This window comes from Castor canadensis, chromosome 6 (assembly GCF_047511655.1).
Source record: "Castor canadensis chromosome 6, mCasCan1.hap1v2, whole genome shotgun sequence".
NCBI classification, from domain to species: domain Eukaryota; kingdom Metazoa; phylum Chordata; class Mammalia; order Rodentia; family Castoridae; genus Castor; species Castor canadensis.
In genome coordinates, this window is record NC_133391.1 from 42,503,543 (window position 1) to 42,531,216 (window position 27,674).

Genomic DNA, 27,674 nt, shown 5'->3' on the forward strand with positions numbered 1-27,674 from the left:
AAAACTCTCCAGGTGAGTCTGTGGTGCAGCCAAAGGTGGGAGGATCATTTGGAATTTTAAACACAGATTCACTTTGTATATATTAAAAACCAGTGCGTTGGTGACTCTAAGAACAGGGCTTTGAAGGGCTGGGCTTCCCTGGGGACTAACGAGGCCTTAACATCTAAGCATCATGGGATTAGATTAGAAGAAACCTTAAAGGTCTATGGATCCAGGCCTGGCTTTCACCAGTGATGAAATGAGCCCCACATCGAAGACTATCCAGAGTAATGTGGCCAGGAACAAATGGAACCAGCACCCTGGGACTTGGTGTTGAACATTTTTGTAATGTGGATCCATTTGAGCAGGGCCACCACATCTCTTGACATTCAGGATAAGAGTGCTTTTAGGGAAGGATTATAAAATCTCGGGTAGTGGTTGGAAGGTAAAAGATGATGTGGGGATAAGAGAAAGTCCTTGTGAGCAAGCAACGCTCCGTCTATGAATGCTGGAGCCTTTCCGCTCAAAAGTAACTTTGAGAGAATGCAATTCAAAATAAGGGCTGCTGCTGAGCTGGCCAGTCTGTTCTGAGCCAAGCATGGTTTTGTCCCTGGATGAGTGGGTGAGAGGCTGGGCTTGCTCAACTCCATTTAGCTTCCTTTGTAGCTACTTATGGCAGAATCATGGAATGAAAGAGCTGGGGGTCCCTGCAGGTCAGTGACTCCCAGGGAAGAGGGTAGTGAGGCCCAGAGCACCAAAGAACTTTCCCTAATGGACACAGCTGGCAATTGATAGTGCTGGGTTTCAAATCCAGTCTCCTGAGTGTACATCCCAGACTTCCTGACCCTGTAGTCCTAGATGGTACTAGCTGGGGCTAGTATGGATGAGATGGTTACTAGGCAGGACTGGGTAGATATTCACGGGATGCAATCCAGCTCTGACCAGATGTGGTAGGGCCTGGCTCTGGTGCCTGATCACTCACTACATGGGTGCTGTGGCCTCTTGTCCAGGGGAATGTGCCTTCCCCACCTGGAGAGGGGATGTGGATATGGCCTTGGCTATGCTAGTTGAGTGGCATTCCACTCAGTTGCCTAGGAAGGCTAGCTGAGTGGGTAAGGAGACATCCTGGTGCACCAGTCATTCAGCTCTTCGAAAAGTGGGATCTGATGCCATCATCAGGAAGGGACGTGGAGGATATACAGGACTCCTGGGTTCTCCTCTGCCTCGCAGCTATGGCTCTTCTTGTTCACCTGATTGGTTTCTTTACACATGATCTTCTTCAGTGTTAGATGGAGGTGGGAAGTCAGCACGGTAAACACTCTAAGCTTAGCACCCTGTCCCTTTGGTGGAGGCGGAGAGATGACATGGGACCAGTGGATCTGTACGAGGCCTGGCTCAGTTGACTGCTTGTGCCTGTGCTCTGAGAAGAGCACAGAGCACGGGCGATGACAATGGAGTAGCCCTGGGCTGAGCATCCCTCTCCTAAGCAGATGGGAAGGCTGAGGAAGGAAGAGGGGATTCAGGGAGACTTCCCTCAAGGAGCAGCTTTCTGAAGATGCTTCAAGGGCAAGTTCACGAAGATCAGTACAGAAGACTCCTAAAAGCTGTCTGTGTAGCCAGACTTCCTGGGTTGGGACCCAAGCCTACCACCAGCTCTGTGACCTGGGACAAGTTAGCATGTAACCTTTCTGTGCCACACTTTCCTGCTCTAACAGTGGGGATAACTATATCTTCCACTTGGGTGTGTGGGGTACAGTTACCACAGGGCCAGGTTCTCTGGATGCCAGCTCCTGTCCTTGTGGCCATGTCCTCATCTCCAGCATCTGCTCCCCAGCACCACTGGCTCCCTGACCTGCTGAAGAGCATCACGATGTGAAGCACGAGTCAGTAGGTCTCAGTTCTGGTTCTGGCTCTGCTCTTCACCAGCGAGGGGTAGGGTCTCAGAAGGTGGCTTTTTATTGCCCTGTAAAGGGGAGGCTGGGCATGTCCGCTGTGTGCCACCCTTTTGATACCGAGACATGCATGGAAAATGGCACCGTTTATGAGGTCTGCTGGGTAAATGGATCCTTAGCTATACTCTAAGGCTCAGGGGATCCATCACTAAGATAAAACACCCAGCTATTTCCATGCTTCTCTCCTCCTCCTGTTGGCATTGGGGTGGGGTGGGTAGAGAAGCATAAGTTGAGCCTTCCTGTGAAGTCTTCTTTGTCACCTTCAGTTGGGGTATGGGTGGGTCTCGTTGGAAGGGGTATGGTTCCAGTAGCTCATTCTCTAGCCAGTGGATCTTCCCTGGGATTTCTACAAAGCAGTCAGGATATGGGAGCCTCAGCGTGCACTTTTGCTGGTGAGTGGTTCTGGTCCCTTTAGTGCTCAGCACCGGCAATACAGAAGTCAGGGGACCAGAAGCTTGAGCCTTGCACCCAAAGGCAGTGAATCCTCAGAGCCAGGGCATCTGTCACGTGTTTAATATGGAGCTACACCCTTAAGGGTGACGACTGCTCTTCTTAAACACGCAGCTTGTCTTGCCTCACTGGGGGGCCCTGGACCCAGCTGGGCAAAACCTTCTTTACTTTCAAAGACTAAAAAAGTAAAATACCCAAATTTCAGTGAAAGGTTACCATGCCTTAACTCCCACTCCTCCGCTCTCCCATCCTCGGTGTTTGGGCCTCCGGTGGCCGTATGGACGCCATGCAGAGACGGGCTGCTGGAAGTCACCCTAAGCCCATGTGAAGGAACATGCAGTCAAATACAATCTAAATAAATAAGAGAGGGGAAAAAGTTTTTAGAAATCTCTGTTTACTCTGGCACGCGACTGGCCTCCACTGCTCTTGACATATTAGGAAAAATTTTGGCGGGGCCCCACTAGAAGCACTTAAAAAGGCATATGTTTCTTTTCAGAATACAAAGGGCCCGGAATGCATTGTCCAAACAAAATTCTTATGAACCTCTGACTCACTTTATGTATATATATAGATAGAAAGACTTACAGATAGATTGATTGATTGATAGATTAGGCCAATAGAAAGACAGATAGACAGATTGATGAATTAGGTAGACATATAGATAGATACATAGATGGATAGATAGATGGATGGGTAGATAAATGGATAGGCAGATGGATAGACGGATGGATAGAGGTATATTTCACTTGTGTTTGCCATGGAATAAACTTCCTTAACTCCCTTCCTCAGACCATTTGAAATTATTATTTTACTGACTATTTTTGCCAATTGTGTGGCCTTAGCAATCTACATTCCCTTCCCAGAAGATGATTCCAACGCCACCAACTCCAATCTGGTAAGTCCTCAAGTCCGCGTCTCTTGCTCCTGCTCACTGAGCTTGGGTTACGTGGATGTGAGTAGGAATGCACAAGGGGAGTGAGATGTGTGTGTTTGACAGGTGCAGAAGCGCGGCAGAGCTCGGCTCTTCAGTGTCATTGGTGCTCCTTATTCAAATCAGCACCTATCTTATCACAGCCTGTTTTCCAATTAGGTGGTGGAGAACCGTGTGTGTGTGTGTGTGTGTGTGTGTGTGTGTGTAGCTGCAGAAGTCACGGTGCAGGTGTTTGCTAGAACGAGCATTTATTCTTGGATCATCTGTCATATGTATTTCAAGAACTTTTGTTCCATTGGTAGGGTTTGCTCGGGCGATCGCAGCATCACTGCACGATTGCATGATAAATAATTTCTAGGAAGCTTTTGGGAAAGTTTTCTTTTGCAGCCAAGATGTATTAGTGAGTTAAAAAGGCTTTATTTTCTTGGGAAAGACAGCTTTTCACTTGTGGAGAAGCCAGCACTGGCAGTTTGGGGTTAGGATTTGTCCATGGAAAATGTGGAGAGTGTGTTTACTTTTGGCTGAGCGTGAAGTCATTGCAAACACAAAGGCCTTTGCTCCGTCTGGGCATGTGGGGAACAGAGCTCTGGAATGCAGATGGCAAAATTGGGGCAGTCCTGGATGCCTCCTGCAGGGATATAGAAAGATCTCCCCGCCACACTCCCTTCCCTGCCAACACAAAAGCCTGATCCTGTTCATCTGATTTCCACAGAGCATGTTTGGGCACCAAGGCCACCATCTTGTCCCTGTCATTAGTGCTGTCCTCTGATTAGTGAGACTGGAGTGTCAAATGAGAATGGTTTTGGAAGAAGCAGGAGGGTTATAAGATTCTCTTGTTGCTGCTGCTGGCTGTTGACGCTACTGAGGGCTCATCGTTTTAGCTTGTAACATCGACATTTCCAAGTCAATGTCATGCACGCTTTAGGATTCACTGCTGTTTCCACAGGTTTTGCCATTAGCTGGAGGCCTGTATTGGGTAAGGTGTTCTGTATGTGTGAGAGGCTGCTGTGCCTTATGGCTTCGGGTGGGGCTGTGTGTTGGGGACAGGTTCCAAAGGTTCCAGAGATGGCAGCAAGTGCTGGGTGAGTGATGGCAAGTTTGGAGTTAGTGGCAGAGCATTTGCTGAGGTGTTACCTTATTTCCTAACAAGGAGAAGTTGTCAATGGATCAGAATAAGTACAAGGAAAGTGTTGCCCCAAAGCAGGAGAGTCTCCCGCTGGTTCTCCTTTTCCTTTGTGTCCACTTCCCTGTCCTTCCAGACACTGCAGAGCCCCTGCTGGGGACCATGTAAATCACATCAGTTTTAAAAGCAGCTCTGCAAATAGAACTCATGGCTTGTTATTAGGATAGGACAGCTTTGGGGTGCTTGGGCCCAAGCAGTAGAATGACTAGGAAGTGTCTGTCTGATCTGAGGCCCCTTCTCTACTCTTCCCAGGAGTATTATCAGAGGGAGAAGCTCTAGGCTGCCAGAGATTAACCCTGCACTCCTGGAGGTGGAGGGGTCAGTGGGCAAAAACAAGAACAAGCGTTAGTATTGGACTTATTTTAGGGGTAACTGGATATAGATGATGCTGGAGGGCTGGAAATTTGTGTTAAATCCCACCAGAGAGTGATGAAGGTGTCCTCAAACTAGAACTCACCCCCTCCCCCCAAAAAAATCATTGAATCAGGCTCTTAGGATGGGTGGATATCATGGTATGTGAATGATTTTCCTTACCCCCATGGATCTGACTCCTCATGCTCTGTTGACAAATGCCCCTTTGAAACTGACCCCTTGCTTCTTCTGGCTTCTGGCCTGCATCCATAGGAACCTTACCAGAGAGTCATCCCAGCCTTTCATTTTTCCTTTTCTGTATCTCCCTTGCTGAGCTTGTGTCTGTCCCACATTGGAGGCTGCTTTTGGGTAAGTTGTTTCTGGGACTCTCATCTCCCACTCCCAGTTCCTTCCTCAGGCAGGGCCAGAGTTTCCTGCAGTGGAGGGGCTGGGGCCTTTGCAGTGTGCTCCTGTGCTTTCCTGTTGTCACTTTCGAGGGTTTGATGCAGATGCTGTAGTTCTGGGGCATGGCCTAAGAACAGGTATTTTCAGAAACTCCTTATAGGTGCTAATGATTTGTCAGATGTGGGAACTGCAGGCCTGTTGGATACAGCAAAACTTGAGCTAACCAGACCCAGGTTCAAATCTTGACTTTGCCATTGTTGCTCTGAATCTTAATTGAAGTGATTTAGTTCCTCTGGACCTCACTCCTTGGCACTGGAGGTGCTGTTACCTCAGAGACAGGAGATGGTGACCAGAAGGTGCTGCCCTAGTCCTGGCACATGGCAGTCTGTGCCAGGATGTTCTACAGATGCCTCAACAAATGACCCCTGAACAAGTTCACCTCTCTCCCAAACAGAATGAGTCCCAAGTGAGCGCTGCTCCTCTTCCTCACCTTGGCAGTGTCCTCTCTGTCACCTCCTTCCCCTCACCATACTCATCCAGGCAGGTCCAGTTCTGGAGATTTTAACTGGCTTAGAGCACAGTGACCACCACCCCATTTCTGTTCTCAAAGTCATTTGTTTGAATTTTCTGTGCCTTAGTTTCCTCTTCTATAAAATGGAATAACAACAGTATCTACCTCACTGGTGGTAGTGAAGGTTAAACAATTGAGGATATGAAAAGCTCTTGGAAGAGTGTTGTTACAAGGGCTGAGGGGCAGGGATTATTAACAACTGGGTGTCAGTATTGCTGCTATTACACCATCTTCTTCCTCTTCAGCCTAACCTGGGCTGGCATTGCCTTCTTCCTGGACTATTATGACAGCCTCTTTCCTGGTATTCTCCCTCTAGTCTCTCTCTTTACTGGTTTATCTTAGACTGTGTAGTTAGTTAGCAAGAGTCACATCAAGAGCCAGGCACTGTGTTTGGGATCCCTCCAGCGGGAAGAGGAAAGATAAACACATAGACAGATGTTTGTGAATAGTGAAAGGTCTGACGAGATGATTGCCAGGTCAAAAGGGGTGTTTCAGGCTGAGGTACACACATGTGCAAGGTCTTGCAGTCGTGTTCTTTATGATGAGGTGCTGGTTTCAAGTGAATGAGAAAAGCCTCATGGGGCCTCATGGCTCATCCAACAGTTGGAGTTCAGATGACAAAGATGACAAGGAGTCCCTGGAGGTTTAAGAGCAGGAGAAAGCTTTCTCAGGGTGAGCAAGATGGCTCATGGGGAGCCCCACTGCTTATGAAGAGAGAAGGAAATGGTTCAGATGATAGTGCTGGTAGGGACAGAGAGAGGGCAGTGGATGTAGGAGACAAACTTGCCTGGACTTGTGCCCAGGTAGGTGTTGTGGTAGGCAGGTACCACTAGCCAGAAGGAGTCCAGGAGGAAGGTCACATTTCAGGGGGAGGAGTGATGGGTTGGATTAGGCATTTGGCAAGTGGGGGGCCTGTGGAGCCTGTGGGTGGAGATGTCTATGGGGCAGAGGATGGCTCAGGGAAGTAGGAGGAGAGGTGGAGGAAGAAGCTGAGGGCCTGGGCCACAGTGCCTACCACAGGGCTAAAAGCCAGAGGAGCTGAGACCAGACCCTGGAGTGCACTGATGGTTGTGGAGTTTGGGGAGGAAGAGAAGCCAAGAAAGGACATGGAAAGGTTTGACCCAAGAGGCAGGGGGGGAAATTGCAGAGTAGCGTCTTGGAAGCTAAGGAAACAGAGTTTCAAGATGCAAAAGAGGGACTGCTTGGTGGGTTAGATGCTTGTCTTCTGACAACTGAAGGCTGACAACAGGACCCGCCAAACTTTGAGAAGCCGATTGAGCGTAGGCTGAAAATAGAAGGTGTTGACCCCATGTAGCCTGACCTGGGCCTTGAAACAGTAGGTGCAGAAGAAGTGCTTACTGCTGTGACTCTCCATTTTATGAATACCCCGGAAATGAAGCTCCAGAATTCCCCCACTAGCTTCATAGTTTTATTTTTTTAAATAAAGAATTGTCATTTCAGAGATCTGCTCTGAAAAACATCAAAGGAAGCAGAATGCACCACAGTCATGGTTCCCAAACTCTGGCCTGAGAAGCCTGTGGCAGCAAGGTGGCTTGAATGCACATTCACAGGCCCTGCCCTGGAGAGACCCTGACTCTGTTAGTCTGGATGCACCCTCCTTCCAGCAATCAGCATTTTTTTTGGCTGTACTGGAGTTTGAACTCAGGGCCTCACACTTGCGAGGCTGGCACTCTACCACTTGAACCACTCCACCAGCCCTTTTTTTCTGATGCCTGAGCTGGCAAAGTATTTGCCTGAGCTGGCTTCGAACCGTGATCCTCCCAGTCTCTGCCTCCTGAGTAGTTAGGATTACAAGTGTGAGCCTCAGGCACCTGCCCAGCAGTATGCATTTTTAATAGACTCCTGATGATTCTGGTGCAGGGGGCATGCACTGTTCTTTGAGAATAGTAATCTAGAATGTTGTCCATCATATGAGTGGATCCACCTTCAGCTTCCTCCTTGGCTTCTATCTACCCACAGCTTTCTCTAGGATCCAAACAGTAGGATGACACCCGTCAGCTGTGAGGTTTCCCACTCTGTTGGGGCAAGAGCAGTCTATGCAGCAAAGCTGCTCCCCCCAACCCCACCCCAACACACACACACAGAGCCTGCAAGCTGCGAGCTCACACCTGTGCTCAGTCCTGCACTGTTTCTCTCACAGACTCATCAGCTTCCATCTACTCTCTCAGGGCCTTTTGTCTCTCCCCCTTGCATTTCTTTTCCTAACGCTTTGCTTGTCTCGTTTTCAAGAGATAAAAAGTTTTATTTTTTTTTGAAGATCTTTCCTTCATTATTTAAATAAAAGTCTGTTGGTCTTATGCTCTATCTAATTTATCTTTTGCTCCCAAATCCATCTTTTTAATCTTTTCTCCAAGCTAGTGAAGCATCATGAAGAGGTCTGTAACACTGTGTTCCCTTCTTTATTATTCACAGCCCTGGTATTGGCCAGGCCACCTACTACCAAGTACATCATTTGTCACATGGCAACTGTCAGCTGTTCTGCCAATAATGGTAAACTGTATGCTGCTTGGTGCTAGCAGAGAGAACCTATTGTGTGTACAAAACTCCCAGTCCTCTGCAAACCCCCAAAATCCACAAAGACTTGGCTTGAGTTGAAATATTAAGAGAATATATTTGGCCTTTGACCTTGTGCAAAGAACAGTGCTGTGTACTTTCTGGAGTAAGAACTAGGCTTCAAGTGGCGATGGAGGGGAGGAGGAAGAGGCCAGAAAAGGATGGTTTGGGGGCTGGGCTTTTCTTCTTCAGGTGCTGTGAGAGGAGGGAGTAGGCTCCAGAACTTGAGTAACATGAATAAAAACTTGTGCTGTCTGATTTTTTTCCCATGTATTGCTGTAAAACTGGGGCAATGGGATCGTATCCTAGGCTGACTATGGAGATAAAATGAGCCAATATAGGTGAAATGCATCAAGCCATGTTTGGCACTGGCGACTGTCCTGTAGAACTCCAGACCAGAGGGAAAGCCATTTTCCTCCCTGGTCCCTGGGAGACCTCAGCTGGTTTCTATTTCACAAGGGGGCAAGAGGAATTGAAAAATCTCTCTTTCCTGGCACTGCAACCCAGCAGGGGTGGCATGTGATTGGGAGGAAAGCAGAGATCCATGAATGGCGGAAGAAGAACCCCAGGGAGAGAGATCCCTGGGTGGCCTGTCCCCACAGGGGACTCTATACCCCACCCCATGGCTTTCTGTGTCTCTAGCCAGTCAACTCAGGGACCCAGGGTACGTCTGAGGCACTGTAAAGCTGAGGTCCCCCATTCTTAGGCAGCACTGGGTTGAGGACTTCACCACGGAGTCCTACATTTAGACTACCACACATTCTGAGGTGAATCTGAGTCATGCCCCCGAGCTTCGAGAAGGGTGTGCTCTGAGAAGTGATTCAAAGATGCCAGTCTGGGTTTCCCTCCTGTCCTGCAGTAAGAAGTTGGTTCTTTCATAGTCAAGTTTGCTTAAGAGTGAGAAGTCTTTCTGTGGACTTCATGCACTGACACTAACAATCATAGCAAGGGGGATTTATGGTAACTGTCGTCCTAATGCATCACTCACTCACACACACACACACACACACACACACACATGTTCTTTTTTTTTTTTTTTACATACATGTTCTTTAAGGTAAACTAGGGTTATGAAATACACTAGTAGATAACAGTGGGTACCAAGCCACACGTATCTTGCACCCTGCATGGATGCTTCCTCAGGGTGGCACAGTGAGGGGCACGAGGCTATGGCAGTCAGCAGAGAGCCTGTTTGGAGGTGAGGACCCAGCTTGGGCCAGTGCACTGGGAAAGTGCTTCTACCCAGCAAGCAAGGTGTCCCCTCAGCGATGCTGAGGAAGCTGGTTGAAGCAGAACTTGGGCAAGGTTTGTCTTCAAAGCTGGGCTGGAGCCAGGGTAGGAGGCATTGACTCAGGAAGTGAGACCTGCTGGGTGTGGCCTGAGGTCACACACTTACCCTCTAAGTGTGTCTCTTCTGGCAGTGGGAATATAATACCTGCTTGGTCATAATAATTACCTTTATTGAGTCTCCACCTGGAGCCAGTGTTTTGCATCTACACTCCCAACAATACATTATGCTTTCTGTTTTCTCCTTGAGGGTGGAGACCATTTATCTTGTCCGTGGCTTTGATCAGGAGTGGGCACCAGTCTGTTCATTGATAAATATTGGTTGAGTGAGTGACTAGGTGAATGGCTGAATCCTGCCAGGCATTGTGCTTTCATTTCAAATGAAGAAATAAAATCTCAGAAACAAAAAGTGACATGGTGAGATTTCAGGACTGGGATTTGAACTCAAGCCTGAACAAAACCACAGCTCGGGTTCTTCACTCTATGAAATGTGTAGGGTTGCTGTGAGTATCCAATCAGGCAGATGTGCAAATGTTTCAAGATGAAGCACTTTGTAGATATTTTGAGAAAAAAAAACAAAAACAAAAACAAAACCAACCAAAATCAAACCAAATCAAAACAAACTTGGTTCTGAGTTAACCAAAGTTAAACAAATTATTTTTCTAAGCCTCCCTTTAAAAGAAAACTTTGTTTTCTACAGTGCTAGGGATGGAACCTAGGGCCTCAAGCATGTTAGGCAAGCTCTGTGCCTCTGAGCCACAGTTCCAGCCCCATCTCCAGCTTTTAACACAGTAACAACAGACATAGTTTCTGAATCTGTACCATGTACAGTGGCTGTCCTATGTGCCTGTGCACATAGGTGTATACAGACATCACAATAGCACTGAGGATGGATGCAGTTATTATCCCATTTTGTTGATGAGGACTCTGAAACTCAGAGAATATTATTGTCTGTGAAAGGTAGACAAGAAGCAAAGACAGCACGTGTGTCTTCATGTGATGTGCTGTGTGCAGGTGACATTCCTCCAGATCTGTGTTCTTAACTCCTGGCCCACAGCTGCCTCCCTGTGAGATAAGTGCCCGGACCCTGGATCAAGTAAGGAGTGTAACCATCCTAGCCCTGACCATCCCAGCAACTTGAGGGGTGGGCTTCCTTGAAACCCCCTTGCAAATGCCACTGTGCAGAAATACACAACATAAAACCACAGACAATACTCTTGCCCTGAGAACCAGAGCCGTCAGGAGGAAGGACTGACCCTATGTGGGACAGGACACAGTGTGCAGCCAGTGCTGGAGAGAGGGCCAGCAGAGGTCACAGATCAGCCTGGTCAGGAACATGCCAGTTCAAATCCGATGGCAAGCTCCTTGATAGATTCGTGCTTAATGTGGTGGTCATAAACCTTCTGGGTGCCTGGGGTGATTGTTTGACTCAGTGTTTACACACTAAGTATTTCAGAGCGAGGCGGAGGTGCTGTCTGCTCCGCCCCGTATTTGTGGTGGATGGGAGTAGAGGAGGTGATACCTTGAAGTCTAAATGTGGTGACGCCTCTTACTCCATTTTCACCCATCCTTACTTATTCTGGGTCAGGGGGAGAGTGTTCCAGATAAATTCGCTTCTTATGCAATGGAGCCCCTCTCAGCTACCGGTTCATTGGCATTTAAGTATATTTGAAGAAAATCTTTCTAGAATATAAAACAGAAATCCCTGGATGCCTTAAAAGAAAAATACTGAACATATTTCATCCTTTTTTTAGGGACTGCACAATCATTAGGAAATTCAGTTATTGGATCTGCAATATCACCACTGAAGCTATCAGGAGACAAAGAAACCTCCATAGGTTTCCAGAATGTTCTTACCTGAGAAAGGTTTTGGGTTGCTTGCTCTAGCACCCACCCCTCAATTGCTGCTTCCCATCCCGTGTAGCCTAGTCTGTTCTAGTTACGTGCAAAGTAAGAGTAGATTTTGATCAAGGGGTACACATAGGAATACAGTGCATTAACTTTAATTTATGGATTTATAACATTGACTTTGGCCTTTCAGAACCCTTTCCCCCTCTTGAGTTCCTTTGTCCTCCCTGGTTTCTGTATGGTTGAGGCTGTTGGATTCTTGCCTTCCGACTAATAATAACAGCAACAGTAACGTCAACACTTACATTGCTGGCGCTGTTCTAAGTGCATGACATGTGTTAACTCATTTAGTCTTCTCAACAACTCCACAAGACCTCTATTATAAGTATAATCACCCCCTTCCTTATTTATTTACATTCTTACTGACATATGATAATCGTACATATTCATCATAGTCATTCTGTTTTAAAGATGAACAAGAGGCACAGGGAGATGATCCCAGTCCAGGTCACAAAGCTAGAAAGCTGTAGAGCCAAGGTTCTAGCCCAGGTTGTGGCTCCTGCCTTTGCCCTAAACTGCTGTGCTGTGTGGCCTCCTCGAAGTGTAGGAGGGAGGGGCGTTTGGTGTTTTAATTGTTGAGCCCTCAACTAAAGCATACGTAATATATGTGCTTGTCTCCTTACCAGGGGGCACCAAAGAAGGGGCAGTAGTCAAAGTTGGGAGTAGGACTGCTCAGGAGTGCTGTGATTCTGAGCATCTCAGGGGCATGGCCTTGAGCCCTTCTTGAGTCTTCTTGGACAGCATGGGGGGTGGGCACAGAGGAGGCTTTTCCACCCACTGCCACTTGTAGGTAGACTTGGCTTTGAGGCCCTGCCTTCACAAGGTTATACCGCTTAAGATCTTCATCCACTCAGGGCCCAGGCCTCCTAAGTAGATGAGAGCCTCTGCTTGGGTGAGGGGGATAGGGTCAGCCTGAGTTTCTGAGGACCAGAATGGCCTTTCTTGTGGACTGAGGCATTGGAAGCATTCCTGGGAGCTACCTGGACTGCAAGTGAGCTAGAGGCCTTCTAGGGACCCCCTTCAGTACTTGTCTGATGATAAGGCCAGGAGTATAAGATGTGGGATTACAATGAGACCCCACCCCAGGCACTCAGGCCTCCATAGCATCAGGCCCCACACCTTTTATGGAGTACAAGAGCTATGCCACGTCCTTCTTACAAAGTAAGGCTTTGCAGGATGTCTGAACACGATAGACCCCTTCAGAGATGTGGAGATATTACAGAGTCACAGCCTAAATGACAGGGCATGTGCTGGACAGTAAGAGAGGACTGAGCTGGATGTCACAGTCCTGGGTCTAATTCTGTTTCTGCTACTGACTAGTGGTGTGGCCTAGCCACTTTACCTCCCTGGACTATAGATTTCTCCGCTGTGCAGTAAAGATAATAAGTCAGTGAACCACAGAAGCTCAAGAGGATGTATAGAAATGCTCTGAAAAGTAGAAAGGGCCATATCAGTGTAGGGGCATTAGCACAATAACCACGGTTACTGCTGTGATTAAAACTAGACAGATACTCCATCTCGGCACTGTTTACTCTGTTTTTTTTCCTGGCACATTCCTCTGTGAACCCTTTTCCTTAACCTCAAGATAACTTAGAGATGCAAAAGAACTAAAAGTCAAGTTCCAAATTTAGTTGCTGACCTTTCCAAGATGGATGGTGAGCGGTGTGGCTGTCACCTGCTTGCTGCCTAGAGCCTGACTGGGCTGCTGAAGCCTGGGAAAGCTGGGCCGGCAGACGCCTGTGTGCACAGGCCTGGAGCATCTCTCACACCAGCAGCTGGAGCTCATTCAGCACGTTGTTTGTTTCTTCTGGGTCCAGTTTAACTTTGGTGTGACAGAGCATGGCTGCTGAGTAGCTCCCTTAGCATTTTCCTTTCTCCAACACACAGCAGAAATAATGTGAAAACACTGGACCTTCTCTTTCTGGACTCTTGAGCCTTTGGTCAGAAATATGGCCAGGGAAAGGCATGTTCTCCAGTGTCACTGAGTACTCAGAAAATGGGTCACAAACTGAGATTGGGGAAGGCTGACCATGTCCTGGAGGAGACTTCTTGGTCTGTCCAGGGGCTTCTGCAGATCTGACCAGAAGTGCTGTGGCACTTAAGGCTGGATTAGGCCTCTCCAAGACTCTGGAGCACACACCTCAGAGCAGCTCATGGCTGCAGATTCTGGCTGGGTGGAGGGAGGCAGGTGGCAGGTGGTACATACTATGCCTGAGGGCTGGACTGTGTACACAGTTTCAAACACAGTTGTGTTTGAGCCTTGGGGATTGGACAGGATTGTTGGTATGGGCCTTGCAGTGGAAGGTGTGGAGGGTCCAAGACCCTCTTCTGCCAGATGGAAGAGTGTGTGAGAGAGACTCCACAGGCTGGAGTGACCTCCTTTTCCTGCCCATTCCTGGATTCCAAAGGTTGGTGAGGAGAGGTGTAAACCCAAGCACGCCTCTCATGCCTCTTACTGCCACTGGCTTTCACATACATGGCCGCATGCGACAGCATCATAGACAGACTTTCTCCTGAGTCCATATGAGGAATCATGCCTGAGCCAGGCTCACTCAGCAGACTGGGCTGCAGGCCTGGAGGAGTGTCTTGCAGGGACCAGGGGAAGAACAGGAAGGGGCATGTGTACAGGATTGCTGCCAGCCCACCTCCCTAGCCTAGGTGGTAGGCCAAATTTTAATGACCTCCAGTGACCCTCAACCTTGCACAACCTTCTCCCTTGATTTTGGCTGGTTCTGTGAAGGGCTATCACTTCCACAATTAGGTTATGATGAGTCACAAAATGGATTTTAAGAAAGGGAAGAAAATGTCTGACCTAATCAGATGGTCCCTTCAAAGTAACCAGCCTGACCTGGTGAAATACAAGCAAAGTACTGGTGGACTGATGCTTGAGAAGTTCTCTGTAGTTTATTTTGAAGATGGAGGGGTTTGGTAATACGGCCTGTGCATGGCCTCTGGGTGCCGAGAGCAACCCCTGTCTAACAGCCAGCAAAGAGCTCACTTTTGCAGACAGCGTGAGGTAGCCGGAAGAGGACCCTGGCCCTAGGTGAACATGCAGCTGAGATGCCTGACTTTAGCCTTGAGCTACCTGGGCAGAGGACCCAGCAATATTGTATTCATGTTTCCTACTGCAGAACTAGGACCAACAAGCAGGCTTTGTCTTAAGCTACTAAGTTAGTGGCAGTTTGGTGTGCATTTCAGAAAACCAGAGTTCATACTCTTTGTCCTCTTGCCTCCAGCATTTGCACTCCTCCGTCCTGAACCCAGGCTGTGTTCCTGCTAGGCCACTGGCTCCTCCCCTGTGCCAGGCTAAGTGCTACTGATCTTTTTGGTCTTACTTTCTCTGGATACTTTCCCTGACCTCCAGAACTTCATTATTTGTTCCTCTGACTGATTGTTACTCATCCCCAAGTCTCAGATTAGAAGTCACTTCTTGTAGGAGGTTTTCTCTGACTGTCCATAGCTGGATTTGGTCCTGCCCTCCGTGTTTCCCTAGCATCCTGGCTTACACATGTCTCTTGCTGTGTTAGCTTCCCAGCACCGCCATAAAAAAAATACCACAAACTCAATGGCTTAAAAGAACAGAAATGTATTTACCGGAGTTCCAAACTCCAGGTGGCGATAGGAGGACCACCCCTCGGGTATTTTTCCTTCTGCGTGCGAGAACCTCTTCACACCCCTCCTTCCCTCGGTTTCTGGTGTTGCTGGCAGCTGGTGGCATTCTTCAACTTTGAGACATCCCACTCGGACCTCAGCCTCCATCTTCACAGGCCTTTTTCCCTGGGTGTACAAATTTCCCTCCTGTTACAAGTACACCAGATCAGGGCTAATCCACCCCAATCCAGGGTAACTTCGTTTTATCTTGATCTATCTGCAAAGACTGTATTGTCAGATAAAGTCATCCTCCCAGCATGGGGATTAGGCTGTGAACATAGCTGCCCTGGGGGACAACAGCTCAGTTCATAGCTCTCACCTATAGGAAGCTCTGTGGAAGTGGGAATGGTGTGTGCCTGGAACCCACTGTAGTGCCCGGTGTCTAGTAGGGGCCTTGGGTATGGCTGCTGAGCCCTGACTGCACTGTAGTGTGCTTTGCTGAGGATGCTTGGATCTGACCGGTCCCTGACCCTTCCATGTTAACTTCCTAACAGGGCGGGCTCCCTGACCCCATTTGCAGCAGAGCTGCCTGAGAGACAGTGGCTTGGGTGTCAAGAGAGGTCTCTTCCACCTCTGAGGGTCTGACTTCAGCTCAGTCCTGTGGCTCAGGACCGACCCTCCTCTTTTGTGTCTCCTCATCTCCTCGCCTTAGATGCATATCCAGCGGAAGGGGCAGTGCGGGAAGAACTGCAGGCTGAGGCAGCTTGCCAGGCCACGGGGAGCTGGTGGGGGCCCCTCCTGGTTCTCAGTAAATGGCAAGGAGGAGGCTCCTTCCTGGCCACCAGAACAGAGTCCTGGCTTTCTGCTTGCTGTTCAGTCAGCACTGTGACCATTCAGGAAGGGCAGTCAGAGTAGAGTGAACTGGGGTTGGCAGAGGTCTTCACACAACTTCTTTCTGCAAAGATTCAGTCCCAATAGGGCAAGAAGCCCCCAACAGCAAGCCTGGTCCACACCTTTGAAGCCCTGTCCCTCCCTCCAGACCTCCTGCTCACTGCTCCTGTATCTGCTTCTTATCGTGCTTGGCACGGCTTACACCATAGCCAGCAAGTCTGTGTCCTGGGATAGGGACAAGCCTCAGTGCATGCTGGGAGCAGACGTGGAGGGTGTCATCTAGAATGATTCCCAAGAGCTGCTAGCAAGAGGATCTGTTGTTCACGAGGTGATTTCTTTGGGATTGCAGACAAGGGATCCCAGTCACTCTTGATTTGGGTTCTGTGCTTAGCATAGTTCCTGAAACATAGAAGTACTTGATAAATATTTGCAGAATGACTCGATGAGTGGATATATGAAGAACTTTTGTTCATTGACCAGAGATTCTGGCTAGGTGTGGTATGACTGAAAGAACACCAGGTACAAGGTCATGAGCCCTTGGTTCCAGACTACTTTCTGCTCTTCACTTACTGAGTGACCTTGGGCCAGCATCTTTGCTTCTCTTGACCTCCATTCATTTTTCATAATTCAGGAAATGGTTATCTTTAGGTGATTCTTTTGTATTTTGCATATGCATAGCTCTTTGTCGAATCAGTGCATGGATTCAATAAATACTTATTGGATGCCAATTGTGTTCCAGGCCAGATGCTGGAAATACAAACTATGCACCTAAAATCTCTGTCCTTATGGAGGTTGCATTCTGTGATACCAGATAGCAAAGAACTGGGCAAAGTATTAAACAAGATAATTTCAGAGCATTATAAACACAGTGGAGACGAGAACTCAAGAAGTTAATGAGGTGGGAGAGGTACAGGCTGAGGCACATTGAGTGGGTGATGGGGCAGGGCTCTCTGAGGAGGTGGCACAGTGTGGGCTAGGAGCTGGGTGGGAACCTATAGGCGAGGGATGGCAGGGCAAAGACTCGGAGGTGAGAAAGCATCTAGAGTCAGGCGAAGAAAGACATGAGCTGGGTGGAGAGGTGGCAGATCTGGGTCACAGAGACCCTGATAAGGAATTTGGATTTTGTTCCATATGTGGTGTGAGCAGGTCAGCTAGCTTCTAGAGGCCTCTAAAGGAGCAGGAAGTTTCTGAAAGAGGGGTAGAGAGTTAGCGGAGAAAGGTGAGGGTGACTGCATTTCCATAGCACTGAAAGAGGGCCTGTGGGCCTGACCTCTCAGGAGAAGTAAAGGTCCTGGGAGGTGCCAGCTGTCATTTCTGGAAGGGAAATTTGTCATAGAAACATCCCCGGGAGCGTCAGGATGCACTAGGACAAGGAGGGGGCTCCTGGGAAAAGGTTTCCATACACACTGTGTCTTGGTGATCCACCCTCACCTGGCCATGTCTTTTCATCCAGATTCACCAAGGAGCTTTTCTGGCCATCCCATGAGAGATGCCCACCCCCATGAACAGCTGGAAAAGCCCTAGGGTCAGCCTGCTGAGCAGTGCATCTAGCCTGCCGTGACTTTGACTCCCGGAGGAGAAAGGGGTGTGAGACTGAGTGATAGATGCTTCAGGTTTCTGTATGTCTGGAAGCACTTGGTCTCCATCCACCTGGAAGGAGGGCAGGGCAGCCTGTGTTCTCACCTTTACCCTTTTCTTTCCATCATAGCCCAGCAGCCACGTCAAACTCAGAAAGATTCTAATAACAAGGTCCACAAGAGTATACCAAGCTGGAAGTTGACTTGCACTTTAAGGGGTGACACGGGAGGCCTTCCTATCAGCCCTTCACTTGGGTAGTGCTGTCAGCTTGGCAGATTTAGGTTCAGGGCAGACAGCATTGGGGTTGGAGGTCTCTTGTCTAGTCCAGGGTCAGCCATCACCTGACTATGTGATCTTGGCAAACATGCCTAGTATTTACGGGTGCTGAGAATGCCACGGCTCTGTGCCCTATGTGCAGACCCCATTCAAGCCCCTCAACAAGCATGGTGAGGTAGAAGGAAGGCGCTACTACCTGTCTCCCTGGATGGAGAAGGAAGCAGGCTAGGAAGGTGGGCAGCTTGCCTGGGTAGTGAGGGGTTGTGATTATACCACACAGCAGGACTTAGAGCCCATTGTTCTAGGATGGTCCTCTTCTGCTTTGGCAAATGGCTTTTGCTGGCTGGGCCTCAGTTTCCTCTCTGTAATTTGGGCATGGTGAGTTAACTTCTTAAGGCCTCCCTGGTTCTATATGAATTCTTTCTGTGATCACAACAGAATACAAGCCATTGACAGCACCAGATCACATTCCAGAGGGAGGAAAGGAGGGAATTCAGTACACAAAACTTATTTTCAGGAATCAGTTAAAAGGAGGGCAAATAAAAGAAAAAGTGTTGAATGAATAAATGTCCCCTAAATTGCATATTTAGAAGACTTTGTTGCAAAGTGGACTTTCCTGGCTTTTGTGGGTGATGGTAGAATGTTAGTTATGTAGAGCCTTACTCTGACTTCCCCTACCAATGCCCACCCTTCTGGTCTGGATCTTCATCTCCCTACCCCATCCCAACACCCAGTGCTATTTACATCCTGTAAATTGTATCTTTGGTTTACTTTTTAAATTGCCTAAAGACATTTGGCTACACATTTACAACCACCAATTCATTAGTAGCCTTTGAGAAAAATAATCATGGTAGTCTAGTTGGATAGTCATCCAAAGATGAACTCAGCCCTGCTCTGTCACCCAGGCCAGCTCCGTTGCCTCTGTACAGACATCAAGAAAGCAGAATTAAGACAGGAAATTAAGGGCTAATCTGTAGGATTCTGACTATAGTGTGGCATTAAAAGGTCAAGAAAGAAATGAGGCAGTGGTGGAAAAGGTTTTCTGGCAGGAACTGGGCTTGAGCAAGGCCTTGGATGATATTGGGAAGTTGTCTGGATCAATGGCAGGAGTGAAAGTATGCTAGCTAAGGAAAAGAGGATCTGTACTTAGTTCCATGGCATAGAAGCAGGATGTTTAATAAATCAGTCAAAGATCAATCTTGGGTGGGGTTTATATTCATTCATTCATTCACTCATTCATCCATTCATCTAATCATTCATTCATTCAATCACTCATTCATTAATTCACTCATTCAGCCAGTCATTCATTCACTCACTCATTCAATCATTCATTCACTCACTCAGTCACTCACTCATTCATTCATTTGTTCGTTCACTTACTCATTTATTCATTCAACACAGTGGTCCTCACCATGCAGGCACAGTTCCCACTATCTAAGGAAGACAGATGTCAGTGTCTAATTAAACATTCAATTATTCAATGATAACCGGCCTCTAAAATATTAGTGTTTATGTTTCGGGTGTGACGATATTTATTTTAAATTACTATTTTACTTACGCTACTAAGCAAACAAAGGCCAAACTAATGATGGTTTTGCTGCATGACAGGTGAGTTAGGGCTGCTTTTTAAAATGACATTTTTCTTCAATTATGATTGAAAAAATGTTTAAGTGTTGATTGATTGTGCACTTTAAAAAAAATCTTTGCTAAAGTGATCCCTAGATCAGGAAACTTGAGACTTGTTGAATAAAAGTGATAAAGAGCAAGGAAGAAATAGAAGTGTCCATGGGGGAAGAGACTGCCGGAAGTGAGGGGCCACCTGCCATGAGCGATCAGGAGAGGAGAGCAAGAGGAAAGAAACAACCTCAGGAGGAGAGGACTGATTGGATTTTGAACCTGCTGTCATGTTAGAGGCATGCAGGAGGGTTACCCTGTGTTAGAGAGATGGTTAAACAGAAAACTTGGTTACTGTGTGAAGAGGTCACACCTTTAAAAGGTGTTTAAAACTAGGTGTGGTGGTGTGTACCTGTAATCCCAGCACTCAGAAGCCTGAGAAGGAGGGTCATGAGTTTGAGGTCAGCCTAAGATACACAAAGAGACCCTGTTATTCTGTCTTTAAAAAAAAAGTGTATGTGTGTGTGTGCTAATGTCAGGCAGATGTTGAGCCCCTTAAGTGCTGCCTGCTGTCATTCTTTACTTAACAGGAAGACTGGAAATTCTGGGTTGTCAAACTCATACCATGCCACCCCCGGTGTTGTCAGTCATTTCTATTAAAGTTGGTTGATTTTTGTAAAAATTTTTTTGAGACAGGGTCTTATGCTGTGTAGCCCAGGCTGGCCTCAAAATCGTGATTTTCCTGCCTCAGTTTCCCAACTGCTGGGATTGCAGACATGCACCATCATGGCCAGTTTAAAATTTTTTCTTTTTTTTTTTTTTTTAGTCAACTTATCCTTTTGGAATCAGGAGAGTTTTCTGTCTGAATTTTATGCTTTTTTTCCCCCTTATCTACAATATAGGATTCTTTTTGTGTGTGTGTGTAATGTAGGATTCTTCTGACTTTGGCGTTTTAGAGCTAAATAATAAAAGTGTTTTCTTATTTGGTGGTCCTTTGCTTCTGAAGAACAGTTGTATAAATCACATCAGCTCTTCTTACACTTGTGGACTGCGTTAGATTGGAATCACTGTTGGCTGTGTTGTAACTATAGCACACCTCTTGTCGTAGGTTTATTTCTCGTTTCCTTGCTCATTTATTGTTTTCATCATTTGCTCCTTCAGCCACCGCCTATTGAGTGCCCACTTGTACTAGTTGATGTGTTTCACAAGCGTGTGGGGATAGCATGAGATTAGTCTCAGTAGTGTCACGCATTGCCATGCATGTGATTCGGTGGAAGATGTGGATTCAGTTTGCCTAATAGTCAGTTCATGGTAATGATGCTTAGAGGAGTCTGGAGACACACTCCCCGCTACTTCCAGTGCAGAGGAGAATGCTGATCTGAGACCAGAAATGCTGACCTGGCTCTCTGCCCTGTGCAGGTCACTTAACCTTTCTGAGCCTCAGTTTCCATCTGTTACTTGGAGTTAATTATACCTACTTAACTGTAGGTTTTTTGTTGAGAAGCATTATCTCATTAGAGATAATGTTTTTAAAAGCTCTTTGAAAAATTGTGTAGCTTATTCAAATGGTAAGCATTGTTATTTTTATTATTGAGTGCTACTAATTCAACTCCTGGGGTGGTGACAAAAGAAGAGGTCTGTTATCACCACTTGCTGTGTCATGTGCAAGGTACTGGGGATGTGTTAGAATGGATGGGGCCTTGAAGGAAATGGCCCGAGTAGGGTTCAGGCTGCAGAGGAGTTCATGGTCAGACAAGAAGCACTTAGAGAGCCATGTAACTGGAGTTGAGAGACTTTCTGAGCCTTTCTTATTCCAACATTCTATAGCTGTATTCAGGAAGGGCACTTGAACTTGGCTTTCCCCAGTATGAGAATCAGAATCATCTTCTTTCGTCTATCAAATAAACATTTATTGAGTAGTAAGCAGTGGGTGGCAAGGGACATACAAATACATTTTGGTTGTGAAGTTGGGATACTTGCATAAAAAAAGATAAGCAGGGCTGCTAACGTAGGTGCTATGATGTGGGAAGCCAGAGGAGGGGCCTTGCTGGCTAAGGAAGGGCAGGCTGTGTGGAGAAGCAGAGCCCTTTGGAAGGGCGTTCCAGATTTCTGCTGATCCATCACCTTTCAATGCCCATTTTCTTATAAAGCTTGAAAAGATTACTTCCTACTCTCAGTCCCTCGATTACCTGCCTGGCAGGTGGAAGGCGTCCCTCTCCACATCCCCCTCTCTCTTCCAGAAGGGACTTTGGGATGCTGTGACTGATTTCTTCAGGTCCTGAGTCAGGTTTAACATGATTCATACCAAGGCTGGGGGTGGGGCAGGAAGAACAAGGGAGTGAGGCTTAGAAGAGAGAAGGAAGAGAACGTGCCTCTGTCCAGATATGGCCAGTGAGAAAGGGGTCAGGGGAGTCCTCCCGAGAATTTCACAGTCCCTCCCGTTATCACTGGAAGTCACACCTCTATCCTCTCTCTATCTCTATCTCTGTGCGTCTAGACTTGTAAAGTTCAGGACTTTAAGGATGAGGATGGCATCCAGGGAAATGACAACAAGCAAATACCAGAGAGTAGCGACCCCAAAATGCTGTGATCCATTCATTTAGGGTTTTAGAAGCTTCAAAAGGATTGAGCAATTTACATTAAATTTCGAGAAGTGAGGCTGACCAGAGAGGAAGGAAAGTTGCATGCTACAGAGTGAAAATAAATTCTGCTACGTTAGCCAGGCTAGGCTGCCTTCCAGCTAGCCTATTTCTGTATGATGTTAATTCAATAGGAAAATTATTGACAACTTCCTTAGGCAACTCTGGGGAGCAAAATGTCAAGTATGGGCAAAGTAGACACTTGGCTTTATTGGTATTGGGCCATCATGAAAATGCTCTGTTATGAAATACTTTCCAGGGACCTATTGTCTCTTTATGACAAGTGTGCATTTCCATCACCTGGGCTGTCAATAGAGAAGGTGGAAAGGTGAGACAGTGGAGAGATAAAAGATCACGGGAGGCTCGGAATTATCTGGAGGAATAGGGAGAGAAAGAGAGACACGAGGAGAAAGCATATGTCCTAGGTTAATAAAATGCAAAAGGAAACGATGGGAAAGATTATGGCAGATTGGAAGAACAGAGGATTATAGAGTGAAGGGAGACCTCTGTCTACTCTCTCAAGCCTTTTTGGGGACATTTTTGGTAATTAAATAGCATGTTTTCCTCCAGGTGAACCATTTTGAAAAATTCACCCCTGAACACCCTTTCCATGCTCTTGAGTCCTAATCCTAGGACTACCACTGGCAGCTGTGCAGAATCCCACTGGAAAGCAATGTGCCACGGGCACATCTGGCAATGGTTAGATGCGGGGAGGGAGAATGCATGTAAATGCATATTCTAGAGCCTTTATTGTTTCTTTGTTCACATGCATGTGTACACATACATGCACACTTCTATAAAACCTGTCCTCCAAAATATTAGAAAGAATTAGCATTATAAAGTCATAAGGAAGTCTTGGAATGGGCTTTAGGGATGAAGGTGGCAAAAGCCTAAATACATCATCACTCCAGCAAATCAATCATCCACACAACTGCAGAGATCTCTGATAAATCTCTTGTGAACTGAGCTCCCTTCTGCCCAGCGGTTCTTACTGATGCATTGCCTCTGCCTTTCATATTAAAACATCACATTGCAAAGACCTGCCATGGAGATATTGATCTCACGTATGGACCAGGAGGTGTCTGAACTTGACTTCTAGCCACTGCTCAAAGACTGCAACACATTACTGTTTGTGGACTTAACCATACCCTCCCCATAGCCAGCCTGATTTTGGGGAATGTATTACAATCTAGGGCTTCTGTGCCATATTTTCTATTTAACTCCCAGTTACCTTTAACCATACAATAATGACTACTACCTTAATTCTAGAGCAGGAGTTATGTGCCAGGAACTGTGAGTTTGAAATCTCCAATCCTATAACATGTCCACAGGGAAGTATTTTCAGCTCTGATTTGCACATAAGGAAGTAGATTCAGAGGCAGAGTAACCCAGCTAGGATCACACAGCTGGGAACTGGAGGAGTCAGAATTTGAGCCAAGTTCTGTGTGATTCAAATGACACAAGCCCATGTTCTCTCAAGTGTACAGAATGTTTTGCATCCATGTCTACACAGATATGACACCAAAGGGGTCAGGAAGACAGGCAGGTGTTGTGATGGGAGAGTGTGGGTGTGGGCAAGTGAAGCCTTCCCTGCCTGCGTGTGCAGGGTGTGGCTTAGTACTCGTGTGACCTTGGCCCTGGGCACTACTGAAGGCAATCCTGCGGACAGGTTGATGAGCGTCCCTGCTGGGACGTTTGCTTTGCATCCTGTCTGGATCAGCTCTAAAATTTATTTTTTGACCTTTCTGGTCAAAATAGAATAGAATTCTATTTTGATTTTTCTTGGATCATCTGTACAGACTTGGGAAGTGAGGTCTTACATCTGGGAAGATGTGGTCTTAGGGGTCACCTGAGAGGCAGAAGAAATCTTGCAAGATGACATTTGGGCTAGTGTGGAATTAACTAGGAAACTGATGAGTTTGCTTGATCTGAGGACTCACAGAGGGCGTTTGGATGTCTGAGGTTGAGGAAGAAAGGACAGCTTTGATCCTTCCTGAGAGTTTGTGCTTTGTTCTCCTGACCCTGTAGAAATGCTCAGCTGAACACACATGTTCAGACTCATCATGCCAGGCCAAAGCAAAGAATCAGGCTGAGTATGGATTCATCTAGGCTCAAAGCCAAAGGGAAGAAAGGCCTGGAAAAAATCATGGTCCCTTCTCCTGGATGCACTTAAAAAGCCCAATACCCATTTAACACTCCAATAGACTTGTTCTATTACAGTGTTGGAGAGCTGGAATCTTGGAAAATCCTGACTAGGTATATTCAGTAGCATTGATCAGGCCACTCCTTTTTCAGGTTTTCACAATGCTGTAGTCTGGACCTTAAGTGTCCTTCTAAGGTGCATATGTTAAAGTCTTTAGCCCCCAAGGTGGTACTATCAGGAGATAGTGGAACCTTTAAGAGGTGGGGCCTAGTGGGAGGTCTTCAGGTTATTGGGGGTGTGCCCTTGAAGGGGACTGTGACGGCCAGGCCCAGTCTTTACTTTCTTTTTGCTCCCTGGTTGGTAAGGTGAGTGGTTTTGCTCCAGTGTACACCTCTGCCATGGTGTGCTGCCTCACCACAGGCCCAGAGCAATGGGGCCAGCCAATCCTGGCCTGGAACCTCCAAAACTGTGAGCCAGAATGATGGTATATCAGAGTTTCTTAGCTCAAGACTGCCCTTGAGTAAGATACAGTGGCCTGGAATGCATGCTGAGGGATGTCTCTTTCAGCTGAGGGCAGCAGGTGGGACTTGGCCTTAAGAAAGCCAGCCCAAAGTAGGGAGGAGAGCTTCCCATGAGCATGTGTGGGGTCTGGCTGGGATGAACCCCAAAGAGGGCTGTAACTGGAGGATCTGGAGCCTGTGCCTGAGGTACAGGCTGAATGGGACATTAGCACAGCCAGAGGCTCAGAAATTTGGCAGCAGGCACTATTTAAAGAATCAAACTAGCTTCCTGAGTCCAGACAGGGCAGCTGTTGGAAAGCAAGGTAAGGATCCAGGTTAGGATGCAGTGATGGGGTATCCGGGCTCAGAAAGCACATAGGAAGCTGTCATGAGTCCAGCAAGGAGCCTGGGCAATAGAGCCATAATACGCTCATGAAATCTGTGAGAGTAGTAGCACCCAGAAAGGCGCTGGCAACCTTTTTTATTTACGCGAGGGTTTTAGAGAAAATGAAACAATTACTACTTAACTCACAAGGTTACATTTTCAGTTTCCTTCTGCCTCCCTCCTTCCTTGAGAAGTAGAGGCATTTTCTTGATCTAATAGCAACTTCTTCTGATAATGTTCACAGAGTGCCACGTGGTGTGCAGAGTTCTTAGGGTGTGCCTCTTGGGAAGATGACATGTAAAACTTGGCAGTAAATTTCATCTTGGCAGGTGCCAATGGCCTGAGGCAGCCTGTACTTTGTGTCCTGCACTCTTTCCTTTGTGTTGGTTGGTTCTTCTGGCTGACTTTACAGTGGCTTTGTCTTTGGCAATCATGGAGGGATAGTCACAGTTTCAAGAGTTCTACTGATCTTGACTTTATTCACAACAGTGATGTGGAATTCCTCTGGTCACCACCAAACTCAACTGTGATAGAAGTCAAGGCTGTGGATGGTTGGAGCTAAAAGAAAACTTGAAGCTCATCTAATCTAATTTCCTGACTTTACAGAATGAGGAAACTGAGGCTGTTCAGTTTTGCTCAAGTCTAAATAAAAGGGAAGTCACCTATCCCATGGTCAGTGTTCTTTGTATGCACTGCTGGCTGACCTGTGGTGGTTGCACAGTGGAGTTTGGGAAGGCATGGGCAGATGTCTGACAGAGAAACATTTTTATAGGCTCAAAGCTGCATTCCCCACCCCTAAGACATTTGCATAGGTTTGGAGTAGCAGAACCAAAAATAGTCTTTCCCTTTTCAGGAGCAGTTCTGTACAAAAGACTCACTGGCTCTGTACCTCTCCTAGCACATCCATTTCAATAGCCAGGCTCAGGGATCTGGCCAGAGTGCTGGGTATGTCCTAGCCAGAGAATAAGCACTTGTCATAGCATGAGTCGTGCTGCTGGGCAGAGAGCCAGGTGTGCAGAAATGGCTTTGCATTGATGAAGGAGGGAGATTTATACCTTGTTGTGACCTCCATCATGATGACACTGCTACAGAAAAGTAGAGATGACATGAAGCCACTCTGGGGGACACATTAAGCTTGTCTCCTTCCTTCCCAGTACACAGGCCAGTGAACTCTCTGGAATCTGGCCTGCTCCATGGGGAATGAGTGAAGACGTGGGCAGAGGCCCATTTCAATAGTTTGTTACTCACCAGGTAGCCTGAACCTATGTTGTCCCAGGGACTTAGCATGCCTCAGAGACATCTGAACCCAACACTGATCGGGCAACCCTCAGAACAACGTACAGTTGGCCTCTTTGGGAAGATTTTAAACCTGGTACCTTGACTCGTGTGAGACGTTTGGAACTCAGTCTCTCATTGCTAACTGTGGTGATGGTCATTTAGTCTGAGGACAGTGTCAGAGGTGCAGCTCTCTAGAAGACCACATCTGTACGGACCTGTTAGGGTACACACGTTATGATGGGGGTCGTTCATGTAAAAGAGGGCACAGACTGTACTGGTGGCAGAATCTGGTCTTTACATTTGTAGGAATGGAAGTTCTAGCGAGTCCATGACTGCATGGCAAAAAGAACCACAGGTCCCACCCTCCTTTATAGTTGAGTGAGGCTGTGCGATCAAGCCGTAGTTCATGGCATGTTGGTGGAGGTGAGGTGTGCAGCTTCCTGGTTGTGCCCTTGAAGGCAAAGGCATGGCTGCCCCTCCCCCTTCTCCCTTTCCTGCTGGCATGAATGCAGTCCCGGCGATGGGCACCCTAAGGATGGTGGAGCAGCAAAGAGCCTGGGCCACTGAACTCTGTGGAGGACTTTCACTGTGAGAGAGTCAGGAAATGACTCTCCAGTGTAAGTCCTCGTTGTTTTGGTCTCTGTCAACCACCACTCAGTTTATAACCTAGGTCATACCCTACTTGTTGGGATCTTTGATTTTAGAAAGAGAAAATGTGCAAATAAAACAAAAGACAGTGGTTGGGTAAGGTAGCATTGGAAAAGCACAGGGTTTCTGTCTGTGTCTTCTGGCTGCCACCCCACATACAGGTCTGAGGTGCTTCCAGGAAACACTGGTAGACCCATTGATAGGAGTGTCATGATACTCTTTCTCTTGGGTAATCCTGGGACTGATTCTCCTGGAGACTGCAAGTGGTGACAGATGAATGCAAAATTGGAGGTGAAGGCTAAGGAATTAGTTGCAGGAAAAAAAACCCAAAAACCAAACCAGTATTGGACATCCAGTTCCCCATCAGTAGGTGGTTGGTATGGTCAGACCAGCAGAACACAGGACTAGGCAGTGGGCTGAGACTCGACCAGCTTTACTCATCAGTTGCAGTGTCCAGGGGGTCAAGACAGCAGGGTTTTTTTTCACCTTCTTTTTTTTGGTGGTACTGGGGCTTGAATTCAGGGGTTTGCATGTGCTAGG

At 47.2% G+C, this 27,674-nt stretch overlaps 1 protein-coding gene across 29 annotated transcripts in view; it reads left to right on the top strand.

Annotated features, from left to right (window-relative positions):
* Cacna1c (calcium voltage-gated channel subunit alpha1 C) overlaps positions 1 to 27,674 on the top strand; it is a 644,607-nt gene that overhangs the window by 137,092 nt on the left and 479,841 nt on the right. For all 29 annotated transcript variants that reach the window (XM_074076408.1, XM_074076392.1, XM_074076410.1 and 26 more), the window contains one exon: positions 3,171 to 3,276. In XM_074076408.1, the coding sequence (XP_073932509.1) occupies positions 3,171 to 3,276 (106 nt within the window). The remainder of the gene's footprint in view (positions 1 to 3,170; positions 3,277 to 27,674) is intronic.